Genomic DNA, 12,398 nt, shown 5'->3' with positions numbered 1-12,398 from the left:
TAAATGCAGGGTAAAAGCCTGCTACTTAGGTAAATCAACACTCTGGCACACATGCAGCTCAGACGTTGAGTATCTCTGCATAGTTCCATAACAAAGCATTCATCCTGATTTGCTTGCACAAAGTTCACACAGAAGTATTATTGTACCCCCGAGGTGGCCAAGGAAGGCCTCCCTAACCACCCTTTAGGGTTGGGGCTGGCGGAAGGAGGGTGGAGCTTGAACTACTGGCAGCTGGTGGCTCCATGTCAGTGGGGAAGTCCACTCTGGGGTTTAGTCCAAACTTTCAAGGAGTTGTCCAAGGTGCTGAAGCACATGGAACCATCAGCCCTTTCATGTGGCAGGGTTGTCCTTGCCTAATTAGCTAACAACCATGTCCTGCACAGTCACTCTGCAAATTTTTTGGCATAATCATTTGCATAATTGGCATAATTTAAATAAACATGGCTCTTGTTTTACCCACACTTCACCTTGTCACGACTCATTTCATGACTGTGGCTGCAAATTCATTATAGATAAATGGTATGCCACATATTCTTCAAGCACAAGAGTCCATCAACATCCGGAGACCCAATGGGTTGAAGAACATTAAATATAACTGAGCTAAATGGACCAACGACCTGACTCAGTGTAAGCCAAAATATAAGCTACCCCCAAATATAGACCGCATTCCAGTTTCATATAAGCTAGTCTGGGAGGGAAAGTATGGCCTAAATTCAGGTCCATAAAATATAACCAGTTTTATTAGTCCCACTGAGAATCAGGGCACCACACAATGGGGCTCATAGCAGCTTTGGGGGTGGGAAAGAGGGTTAACCCCCCTCTCACATACCTGCCCTTTTGTGAAAGCACATTAGGGTTACCAAGTTTGTTAAAAAAATACTGGCCCTGCTCCTCTGCCTTTTAATAACAATAGGGCATTAAGAAATATGAAGAGGCAAAACACCCCCTCCACTTTATCTCCATGGTAGACAAGAGGCTCACCTACAACATTTCTGTGAGTCAGGGTGCTCTTAAAAGGCATAAGAGAAGGGTCACTCAAAAGGTGGCAACCCTAAGCCCAACTAGAAGCCAAATACTAACCAGCTAAAGGCAGTGATACAAGCTGTAAACGAGAATATGCAACAGCAATTGGATCGTTTTAACCAGATTACTGCGTTCAGTTCTGGGCGACTCATTTTAAGAAAGATATAGACAAGTTGGAGCGGGTTCAGAAGAGGGCGACGAGGATGATAGCCGGTATGGAGAACAAGTCTTATGAGGAAAGGTTGAAGGAACTTGGCATGTTCAGTCTGGTGAAGAGAAGGCTGAGGGGTGACATGATTGCACTCTTTAAGTACCTGAAGGGCTGTCACATAGAGGAGGGTACAGATTTGTTCTCTGCTGCCCCAGAGGGTAGGACTAGGTCTAATGGTTTTAAGTTGCAGGAGCATAGATTCAGATTGGACATTAGAAGGAACTTCTTGACAGAAAGGGCAGTTCGCCAATGGAACCGACTGCCTAGGGAGGCGGTGGGATCCCCTTCGCTGGATGTCTTCAAGCAGAGGCTGGACAGCTATCTGCAGGAGATGCTGTAGCTGTGGATTTCCTGCTGTGAGCAGGGGGTTGGACTCGATGGCCTACAAGGCCCCTTCCAACTCTATGATTCTATGACATCTAGCTAACAAGGTAGAAATGCTGTCTGGGTTTCAGAGCGACTAAGCTGCAACAATCCAGGTTAAGCAGAAAGGCATTCAAATGCACTATAAATATGGGTTTATTATTGTGCTGTAGTTTACATAATTTCAGGTTTCCCCCCTACAGTTACAAGTTCCATGATGTGAACAGGGCAGGCGCCAGACATGCCAGGGCCCTTGGGTAACAGCTTGCCCTGGGCCCCGGCACGTGCCTACCTGTCTCTCTCAGGGAGGGAGCTTCTTCTACCCATCCGTTTGCTGGCTCCGTCTCTCCTGTCTCTTGCAGCAGCGCGGACTGCTACGCACATGCATTGCTGCCATCAACCAAGATGGCGGCGGAGGCTTCAGCCCCTTAGGGAAACCTCAGTCGCCATCTTGGTTAATGGCAGTCCTGCACGCACAGCCGCAAAAGACAGGAGAGATGGGTAGGTGGAGCCAGCAAATGGGTGGGCAGAAGAAGCTCCCTCCCCGCGATCCACGTCAGCTACTCTGCTGCAAATCGCGGAAAAGGAACACTACTCCTCCCCCACCCTATCGAGAGGCCTGTCAGGGGCCTCTGTGGCTCCAGGGGTCCTCAGCCAGGGCCCGACCTGGCCACCCTTTGGGACCGGCCCGAGATGTGAATATTATTGGAGTTTGGTATATATTTCAGCATACAGAAATAAATAGTCTGGTAAGGTTGTTGGTTGAAAGAATAAAGAAACCTTATTACTACTAGGAAATAAAGTCATTACTACAGACATACATTTGGCCATTGTAGAGACATGAGGCTCGCATTCACAGATACTATCTCTGACTGACTAGAAAGGAAGATGAAGGAAGTAAAGCCTGAAAAAACAAACAAGTAGTTACTAAAAAAGGAATCAGCAAGGGAATAATAGGTTGCCTTTCTGTCTGTTGCCTCCCACTGGTTCAGGATACTTGTTACAAACACTGGTGCTTTATTCCCAACAAATATGCTGTTGCTTAGGCCCCCTTAACAGGAAAGCAGATGTTGTCCATGTGCATGCTCACATGTTCAGTTCCTAACCAGAGGTGTAATTTTAATGTTTGTTTTTTGGACAAACACTACCTAAGAGATTCTATTTACAGTCAAGCGGTATGTAAAGTATGCTGAATAAAATAATTAAAATAAATTTCTGAGATTGCAACAGGAGATAAGATGGGATGCCTAAGGCATGACAGGCCTGTGCTCTTTATGTATATAAAATTGCCTTGATATATGCACAAAAATTAACAGGCAGCCAGTGGAAAGATCAGTGGTCTGTCCCCATTTTTTTATTTACTTCCTCAAGAAATCTGAGATGGACTCAAAATTACATGAACCTGTCAACAAGTCAGACCTAGGTCACAGTCTGTTCAGGGTGTGCTCCAGTGTACACAGATATAGCCCCCATGTAGGGGAGGGGGAAGGGCTGTAGCTAAGCAGCAGAACATCTGCTTTGCATGCAGAAGGTCCCAGGTTCAATCCCTGCCATCTCCAGGTTTAATTCCTGGCATCTCCAGGTTCAGCTGGGACAGATTCCTTGTCTGAAATCCTGGAGTGCCGCTGCCAGTCAGTGTAGACAATCCTGAGCTAGATGGACCAATGGTCAGACTCAGTATAAGGCAGCTTCCTATGTTCCTATGTATACTCCAGAAAAGGATTAGATCAGCAAATGAGTGCCTCATTACAATAGCAAACAAACAAGGTCCACCTAACTTATCAGTATATGCAATTTGTACGTCTGAGAAATCCATGCTGACCTGCATTCCTGAGATCCCTTATTGCCATGTTACTTTGGGGGGGGGGAGTGTTGATCTTTCATCAACTAAATTAAATAAACTTACAGTGGAAATCCTCAGAAGCAGGTTCCACCGAGTTCAATATGATTTTGCAACCTTAGCATTGTAAACTTCATCCTTAACACAAACCAGGAACGTTGATAAATTTAAAGAGTATTTTACTATCAGAGGTAGTATTACTAGTAATATCTTACTATTTATATAGTACAAGGGTACACAGCCTCATCACTAAGTTAATATTTGGATTATAGGCACCACAGTGAATACTGCCAGTTTTATACACCACTTTTAAGCAATGCACCATTGTACAACAGAGCAGTCCTTGAAGTCACCTCCTGAACATTTTGCAACTACCAAATGACGCCACCCAATCAACATCCATGCAAAATATCTCCTGTACATCTGTTTGCTTGCTCAGATACACTGCAAAGCAAGACAATGAATCTGGACATTCCTGGTCACAACTGGATACTATTTGTGAAAATTACTATCCTCGCTGGATGCTGTGGCTAGCCCTACGATTAGGCAAGGGGTTAGATTTTGAGTCACTATTAAAGGGCAGCAATTCAGTTATTCAGCTTTCTATGAACTGGATCCAAAGGCTCCCTTCCTCTGGCAGAAAAATTCCCCAACAGAGGAGGATGGGATTCAATTGTACAGTGGAATCAACATTTAGATTTTCTTCTCAAGCACCTATATCTCTGTTGGATGCTTCTTTTTATGCCGCTATGATTTTCCTCAATTGATTATGGGTTAATATTACTCGATATTTTCATGCTACTTCGCAAACTGTACATTTAACACATTTTTAATTAAGCTGAAACATGTTTAGGATCCTTACAATTTTACTTAGACATCTGAACTTTGACATTTCTGAAACATGAAATATGTTGTTGCTGGGAGATATGTTTGTTTCCTGTAGGAGCAGTGCTGTACTTAAATATTGCAAATTGCTTGAAGTTTTGGGGCAAATCAGATTAAATTTGGACTAGATTAGAAAGGACAATTGGCATTTGTGTTGAAACAACTTATATGTTAAACTAATGCAACAAGACAGCAAAGCCCTCATGTTAAAATAATGCAACAAGAAAGACTTCGTGTGAGATGGCAAGCAGTATTTCTGGTTGTATATATAAATGTATGAAGTACAAGATTCCCAATGTGCTCTTCAGAGGAAAAGTAATTCAGTGTGAGAAAACTCTGAACTTATTTCTTCTGTTCACAAAATCAAGTAATTGGTTGCCATCTCATGTTACACAATTGGCTGGCTTTCAAGGTGCAGAAGTGCCTACATAATAAGACTAAAAACTTACATGGCTTACATATGCAAGAAAGAGCACATGTGATTGCCTCAATTCAGATCTCCATCTGCACTCTGAAACCCCAGGCTGAGTTCTTGCTCAAGCATTTATTTCAGTTCAATCCAGTGTTCCACATGCATGTATATGCCGAGTCTCCTTTGTATTGGGAGTGAAGGAGTAAGTTCTTGCCTTCATGTGATGGTGAATCAGGAAAAGTAGCTAAACTCTTAAGATAATCACAGTTTCTGGCACAGGCATCAGAAATGTTAGCCTTGTCCTAAGAATGCTTATCCTGTGGCTTTTTTCTAAGTAAACAACCACTTGACAGGTGATGTCAGCATACCACCAGGCTTCCCAAGGCACGTTTTTCAGAACAGGCACCATAGTAATCATCAAGAGGTCTCCTTATTGTGGCAAATGAGCAATGGTACTTTTACCACCAATAAGAAAAAACACATCGTATAGTGAAGTATAATGAAACTGTGTTGCACCTTCTATGATCTTGGCTGCTATTACGGGGAAATATCCATGACTGCTACCTCTGCTTTTCATAGATCATGTACTGATGGTGATATTGAACACAGGAAACTGTCACGTATGTTCAAGGTCAGACCACTGATCTATGTAGCCCAGTGCTATCTGCTTTGACTGGTGGTGATTTCCAGGGTCTCAGGAAGGGTTTTTTCCTAGCCCTCTTATCTGTGATTCTTTTAAGTCAGGATGCGGAAACATCCTTCTACACACACTCACAAGGTTGCCAAAGTTATATCAAGAAACACAACTCAGAGCTATGCAAATAGGACTCCCTGTGGGTGAAGTTGCAGGGAGCAAGCAAATTCTGTCCCTAGGGCTACAGCTGACCCTTTTACTTTCTCCCATACAAGTGAATAGTTGCGATTCCAACAAGGAAAAGGTAAAACACTGGGGAAGCTATGACAAAACCTGACCTCAGTGCCAAGGTGGGATGTCTATTTGCAGAACAAAGGTGCATTATAAAAACTCCACCCCCAGCCCTTGCAACAACCAAGTCCTCCCTTCATAATACTCACTAGTCTTCATGATGGACATCTCACTGTTATTCTACATTGTAGACACATTTTTATAGAATGGAGTGGGGAAATGTAGGCCTAATTTATTTTAAAAATACGCTTACCTACAGGACTTCCAACACTATTTCAATATTAGATTGTTTCTTAAAAAAAGATTACTCAAATCATATTGTTTTTATACGCAGTTTTACCTAACACACAAACCTCGTGATGGGAAATCTTGAAACACCATTTTAAATTTATTTTCTTGGCTATACAACAGCTATGACAGATATATTGTTGCACTTTTTAGAAATATATCTAAAATAATGAGAAGTGACATCTGAAAGATTTCATCATTTTAGTATACAATTAAATGATGATTTTAATTTTTTTTTAAATCTAATTTTACTTGGAATCTGTTCCATAAATCCTAAGTCCAGAAAGTCACTGCAGAGAAATCCTGTTTTTAAAATTTTGGTTTCTGCTGGAATTATTGTATTACAAGTTCACTGGGACTCTCCTTTCTCTCTCCCCTGCCATGGTGCTATATAAACTAGAAAGATTTTTGAGAAACCAGAATTTGAGGACAAAAATGTGTCCTAGGAGATTCTGAAACAATTTCAAATGAAAACAAAATGCATGAAATGCTTCTCTTTCACCTCTCCACAGAAAAACAAACAACAACTTCATTCTCCCATTCAAATGCTTTTAATGTAAAACTGCATGTATGAGAAATCCAGTTTGTTAAAAAGACAGACACAAAATGAGATAGGAAGCTTCATAGCCCACCTTTCTTCTTGATTGGCATTCTCACTGTTATTTCTGGCACTGGATGCAAGCGCTTTTTTACCGGTGTCAAGAGAGTCCAGCTGGGATTGACTTGTGAAGTCAGAAATCTGCCATCCAATTCAAAACACAGTTCAGCTTTGAAACAGGACTCTACGTCTTCATTTTCCACAGTGGCACTCACAGTTTTGTCCAGTTAAAAACTTCCAACACCACCCATGGAAATAGCAAATGAGGGGAAAAAAATAGAGAATTTTTGCCAGAGCAGTTGTCAAAATCTGTAAAATTTCCCAATCTATAAAAATATACAAGAGAAAACACCTGTCAGCCTACAAAATTGTATAAGAATCCCTCTTACGACAGCATAAGGGCTTTTTTTAAAAAAGAAGTTAAATGTGAATGTAGGAAACACAATTAAGGCACGGTCCAAGTCTTGGCAGTCCAAATAATCCACTTCAACACATTCCAACACCACCTAAGCTTAAAACCAATTCTCAAATAATCCAGGTAAATTTCCAAGGAAGACAGGAGATGTTCAAAGGGACTTTTTTTGCTGCAATCACATGTGACTTTTGCCAGTTAGTTACAGCACTGGATGCACACAATGGTCTGCGTATTAGGAAGAAGAAATCAAAAGCTTCCAGGTTTCATTTGGTTACCAAACAGCAGTCACTTTAATTTTTAATTTCTCCACCCAGCCTTTGGCCTTTAATATCCCGATGATCCTCACTTGTATTAAACCCGAGAGGATTGAAAGCAATCGCTTGGAATGGAATTATTAAAGTGACAGTGCTAGTCACAGGGCAGGCTGGTGGAGCAGACTGTTGCACCCTGGAGTCATTGACTTCTTGCCATGTCACTCTTTGTTCAGCAATAACTGCCGAACGAGAGAGGAGCAATGTTCTAGGAAGAACTTCCCCAAATGTTACGCAGAGAGGCTGGAATATTAACAGAGCACAAAGCAGGTCATGAAGTCAGTCAGAAGCTCGCCTGTTTGCTGGTGCAGCTGGTTGGCCTCACCATAACCTCCTATTTATCTCCTTTTTTCCTGCAGAAAAGAAAAAAAATGCAATGAGTTTTCTCCCTCCTCAAAAGCTGAAAATAAAGACTCAAGGGGCAATTTAGTTTCCAAATGTCTCCATTTATACATGTGAAGCAATGGTACAATTTACACATAACCCTGTATTGCATCTTCAAAGGATGAAAATGGTGTAATGGGGTTATTTTCTGCTGCTCTTGAATTGTTTTCAAGCAGACTCCTGTCTCTTCCTCCTTTCACATAAAGGGATCTTTATTTCCTATTATTAAGACTTATTCTCATATTTGGATAGTTTGCCCCTTGAAGGAAGGGTTGGCTTAGGATGAAGAGGAAGAGAACTTTAAACTGCATGAAAAATGTTTGTGTAAAGAACAAGGTTGTGGTGAACATTAAGGGCAATGAAGGGGGAAAGAATATGATTGTGTATTGAAGTTTTAGAGGCATCTGCTAAGTGGGATAGCGATAAAAGAAAGCACCAATTGAAATATGGATTCTGAGGGAACAATGCTAAGGAAAGATTTTAAAAGTTAGTGGGGAAAATGGACAAATGCTAACACACGGTGCATTAGGGCCTATGACTAAACTAAGTGTAGATATTTAAGATAGCCTTGTATTTAATAACTGGTATAGCACAGTGGGGAGGAGAGCCTGGGTGGGAGTCCAGAGTCTGTGAGTTCAAATCCCCACTCGTGTCTCCTGGGTGTAAAGGGCCAGATAAAGATCACCCCACAGTGAGTGGCTCAGGGGTTACGTGCCCTGTCACCTGTGCAGCCATGGGCAAGCTGTATAGTCCCAAGGAGACCAGTTGCCCCCCAGATGGCAGTTGTGGACAAGGAAGGGGCTGGCTTGTGCAGCTGTGGCAAGCTGAGCAGGTCCTAGCCAGCTGGGGAGCACTAGCCTCAGAGGGAGGCCATGGTAACCCCCCTCTGAATACTGCTTACCATGAAAACCCTATTCATAGGGTCACCATAAGTTGGGATCAGCTTGAAGGCAGTCCATTTCCATTTTTGTATTTAATAATTGGCTGGCAGGCCATAAATGACCAGGAATTTCATGGAAGCGACTTAGCAGGCTGGGAGAGAAGGGACCGAATGTGCCACCCCTTCTCCACTAGCCCACTTGGTAGATGTCATTTTTTTTCTAACCTAAGAGATTAATAGCACATGTTTCTATGATGGCTGTGGAGGAGCAGCCAGCATGGAATACAAGCTAGTAATAAAAAAGCAGGCTAATAACTTTTGTGGGCTTATCTATACGGCTGATTTTAGGAAGTCAAGTAAAATAATTTGAGAAAGGATGTCTACGAGGATTGTAATGTACAGTACGGTCTCAAGAGTGGAGCTTCTGAAAAAACTGGGAAGAGATGAAAGATGGGCTGTGACAAGAGTGGAGTCATTGTCCAACTGAAAGCTTAAATTGAGTGCGAAAACATAAACAAGAAAGGAATGGAGAACACTATTAAAAAAGCAGGGAAGTTTAGGAAGAAGAGAATGTAGCAAAGAGAGAAAGCACAGACAGCAAGATATAGAAGTCAGGAGGTTGAATGAAGAGTGGTTGGGACAAGTTAGCAGTTGATGGCATTCAGAATATTAGGATTCAAAGATGTGGAGGGCAGGGCAGAGATGCATGCGACGAAGAGTAAGCAAGGATCTGAGTCAGTGAAGGTTCAGGGATCAGGCAGCAAGACCAACAGGGTGTTCGTTGCAAAACAATGTATAAGAGGCTGGATGTAGCACAGGATGGATTCACACAATGAAGATGGGTTGCAAGAAAGATACATGATTTGCTTAAGGTGAAAGAGAAGCATAGATTTAAGGTACTGCGGGTGTGAAGTAGGGCCAGATGTACGTGTATGAACACTCAGGCAGATATTTAATCATTGGAGTTTCAAGCATAGGAGCAGAACTGAGGAACTGGACCAGCAATTAAGAAAGTGGTCAGTCAGATATATGTGTGAAAAAGAGCAAAGGAGTAGTAAAGAAGCATTAGATACTTGAGGTGCAATAGCTGTGTAGAGCTGAGTTTGGATGGAATGCAAGGGTAGGAAAAGCACCCTGCATTCAGGCAAAGAGAGTGGTGCTGGATTGGATGGCTAGTCAGAGGCAGCATGCTTCTGAAAACCAGTTGCCGGAAGCCTCAGGAGGGGACAGTGTTCTTGCACTCAGGACCTGCTTGCGGGCTTCCCCCAGGCACCTGGTTGGCCACTGTGAGAACAGGATGCTGGACTAGATGGGCCACTGGCCTGATCCAGCAGGCTCTTCTTATGTTCTTAAAGGAGACCTGGATCTTTGAGTAAGGGATAAAGCAGGATCAGATATACAAACATGAAGGGGGCTGGCACTTGAATATAGAAACATGAATGGTTTGAGCCTGGTGACGGGTCAGTAGCAAAGGAGACTGAAAGCAGGGACAAAGTCAGAGGGCTGCACTGAGCAGTACTGCATGCTTCCAATACAGAGTTGGAGGAACATGAAAGGATCAGAAGTAGGGTTGCCAGGAACCATCCAAAAACCTGAGAAAATGGGGCGGGCCCTAGTGACGTCATTAAACATGATACATTGTATCAACCACAGTTGCTTGGAGCATACCATTCAAAAAAATTTCTCTGATTGGAGATTAAAATAGAAATCTTTCCTAAAATAGGGTGTTCCTAGGTCCATCTGAAGTGACAAGGTCATTCTTTCTCACAAGCTGAGGGTGATGCAAAATGGAAATGGACTGCCTTCAAGTTGATCCCAGATAGGGTCTTCATGGTAAGCAGTATTCAGACGGAGGTGGTTTACTATTGCCTTCCTCTGAGTCTGGAGCAGTATTGCTGTTGTGATCTAAAATTTCAGACACAGTTCTTAGTGCAGGCTTCCCCAGCTTGATGCCCTCCATATGTTTTAGACTGCAATTCCATCAGCTCCAGCCAGCATAGCCAATGGTCAGCAATAATGGGAGTTGTACTTGTAGTATCAGGTTGTGGAAGCTGGCTTAATGCAACACACTTAAAGCCTATTGTTTCAAAAAACAATGTTACATTTCTAACATACACATTAGAAGGCTTACAAAACAAGCAGTAAGTTGCAAATAACAACTATGGCTTATTGCAGCTGAAATCTCCCCAAATGATGCAAGTGTTCTGAGAATCCTTAACACATATCAAACTTGCAAGAACTGCTTTGTGTATTATCAATAGTCATGACAATAAAGTAATAATACCGATGCAATTAGTACAGGTGTGACTAATGTTTGGTCATCCATATAATGCTGTACTACAGCTCCCATCATGCTGGCTGAGGCTGATGGGAGTTAGAGTCCAACAACATTTGGAGGGCCACATGGGTTTCAGCTATAGCTGTTCCTGGACCTCAGTAACTTGGTCAGACAGTAACACATGCACTGGTAGCCTCCCAATTGTAATGTGTTGTAGTGGGGCTACCCTTGAAGAAGGTCTGCCAGAGTGAATGTAGCTGCCAGAATGCTGAGCAATATGACTTATTGTAGCCTTATAACACGAGCCCCATTCAAGGTATTGTTGACATGTAAAGCCTTTAACAGTCTGCCCACTCCCTGTGACCTGCAGGAAAGGCTCTTCTGGAGGTCCTGCAAGTGACTGGTACATGAGATGGTGACTTAGGGTAGGGCCTTTTCTGTTGTGACACTTCAGCTATGGAACTCCCATCTACTAGAAATACAGCAGTGCTACATTGTATGGATGTCAATGTCAGCTGAAGATACATGTCTTCACCAAGGGACTGGTTGACTAGTGCCACCTGTTTGTAATTGAGTACTGCCTTCTGCTATAAGTTTGGCCTGGATTTTAGTTTTGGTTTTACTTTGCTGTGCTTTATTGTTTCAAGGAAAGGTTTTGTGTATAAACTTCATCATGAATGAATTCAGGACAGTTTATACACAAAACTGTAAAGAAATAAATTGAATGAATGAATGAATAAAATAAACACTCTTGGTTTTGCTTCCATAATAAACTCCTTGAGTTATCACATTGATAGTAGATGTTAAAATCGGCTTTTTCTTTAACTTTCTTTAACTTTCAAGAAATTGATTCCTTCTCTGTAAAGTCTGAAACTTCTGCACTCTGCTCTGTGTGGGACCCTGAAAATCTTAACCACCACAGATGCAGCCAGTCTTTAAAATAATTTATTTTTTAATTTTTAATTCTTCATTGTATAGCATCCCTCTCTCTCTCTCTCTCGCCTCTCTCTTCCTCTCCCTCCCTCCAGAGTCCAGCCTCTCTTTCTCTCTCTCTCCAGCCAGCCTCTGTCTTTCTCTCCAGCCAGCCTCTCTCTCTTTCTCTCCCGCTCAGGGCCAGGCAGTGGTTGCTAGGAGATGGCGTGCGCCTGCCATCCTCAGGCCGGCTCCTTCTTAGGCCCGCCAGAGCCGGTTCCCCTATTCCGGAAAGGGCAGCCGGCGTCTTCACCCCTCCTGCTGTGGGTGCCACTGGGCGGCAGCAGCCACGATGGGGCTCAGGCTGGGGGCCCAATTCACGGCCGCTGCCGGCCAGCCGCGGCGCCCACAGCAGCAGGGGTGAAGACGCCGGCCGCCCTTTCCGGAGCAGGGGAACTGGCTCCGGGGCCAGGCGCCTAAGAAGGAGCCAGCCCAGCCTCGCTGCCACCGCCTCTTCACGGCTCAGGGGCTGCCAGGCCGGCCGGCTCGCCATCTTCTAGCAACCGCTCCGTCCCGACTCCCGAGACTCCTGACTCGCGCGGGGGCTGCTGCTGGGGGGGGTCCCAGGGGCGGCGGCTGGACAGATCCCACATCGGGACGCTCAGCCAGGCGG

The 12,398-nt window shown here is 43.5% G+C and overlaps 1 protein-coding gene across 6 annotated transcripts in view; it reads right to left on the bottom strand.

Moving 5' to 3' along the window:
- DLG2 (discs large MAGUK scaffold protein 2) overlaps positions 1 to 12,398 on the bottom strand; it is a 1,398,326-nt gene that overhangs the window by 1,382,637 nt on the left and 3,291 nt on the right. For all 6 annotated transcript variants that reach the window (XM_061628927.1, XM_061628928.1, XM_061628929.1 and 3 more), the window contains exon 2: positions 6,580 to 7,624. In XM_061628927.1, the coding sequence (XP_061484911.1) occupies positions 6,580 to 6,598 (19 nt within the window). In that variant the 5' untranslated portion in view covers positions 6,599 to 7,624. The remainder of the gene's footprint in view (positions 1 to 6,579; positions 7,625 to 12,398) is intronic.

The sequence above is a fragment of the Rhineura floridana genome, chromosome 5 (genome assembly GCF_030035675.1).
Source record: "Rhineura floridana isolate rRhiFlo1 chromosome 5, rRhiFlo1.hap2, whole genome shotgun sequence".
NCBI classification, from domain to species: Eukaryota; Metazoa; Chordata; class Lepidosauria; order Squamata; family Rhineuridae; genus Rhineura; species Rhineura floridana.
The sequence above is the reverse complement of the archived record's forward strand: the minus strand, read 5'-3'. Positions and strand labels throughout refer to the sequence as shown.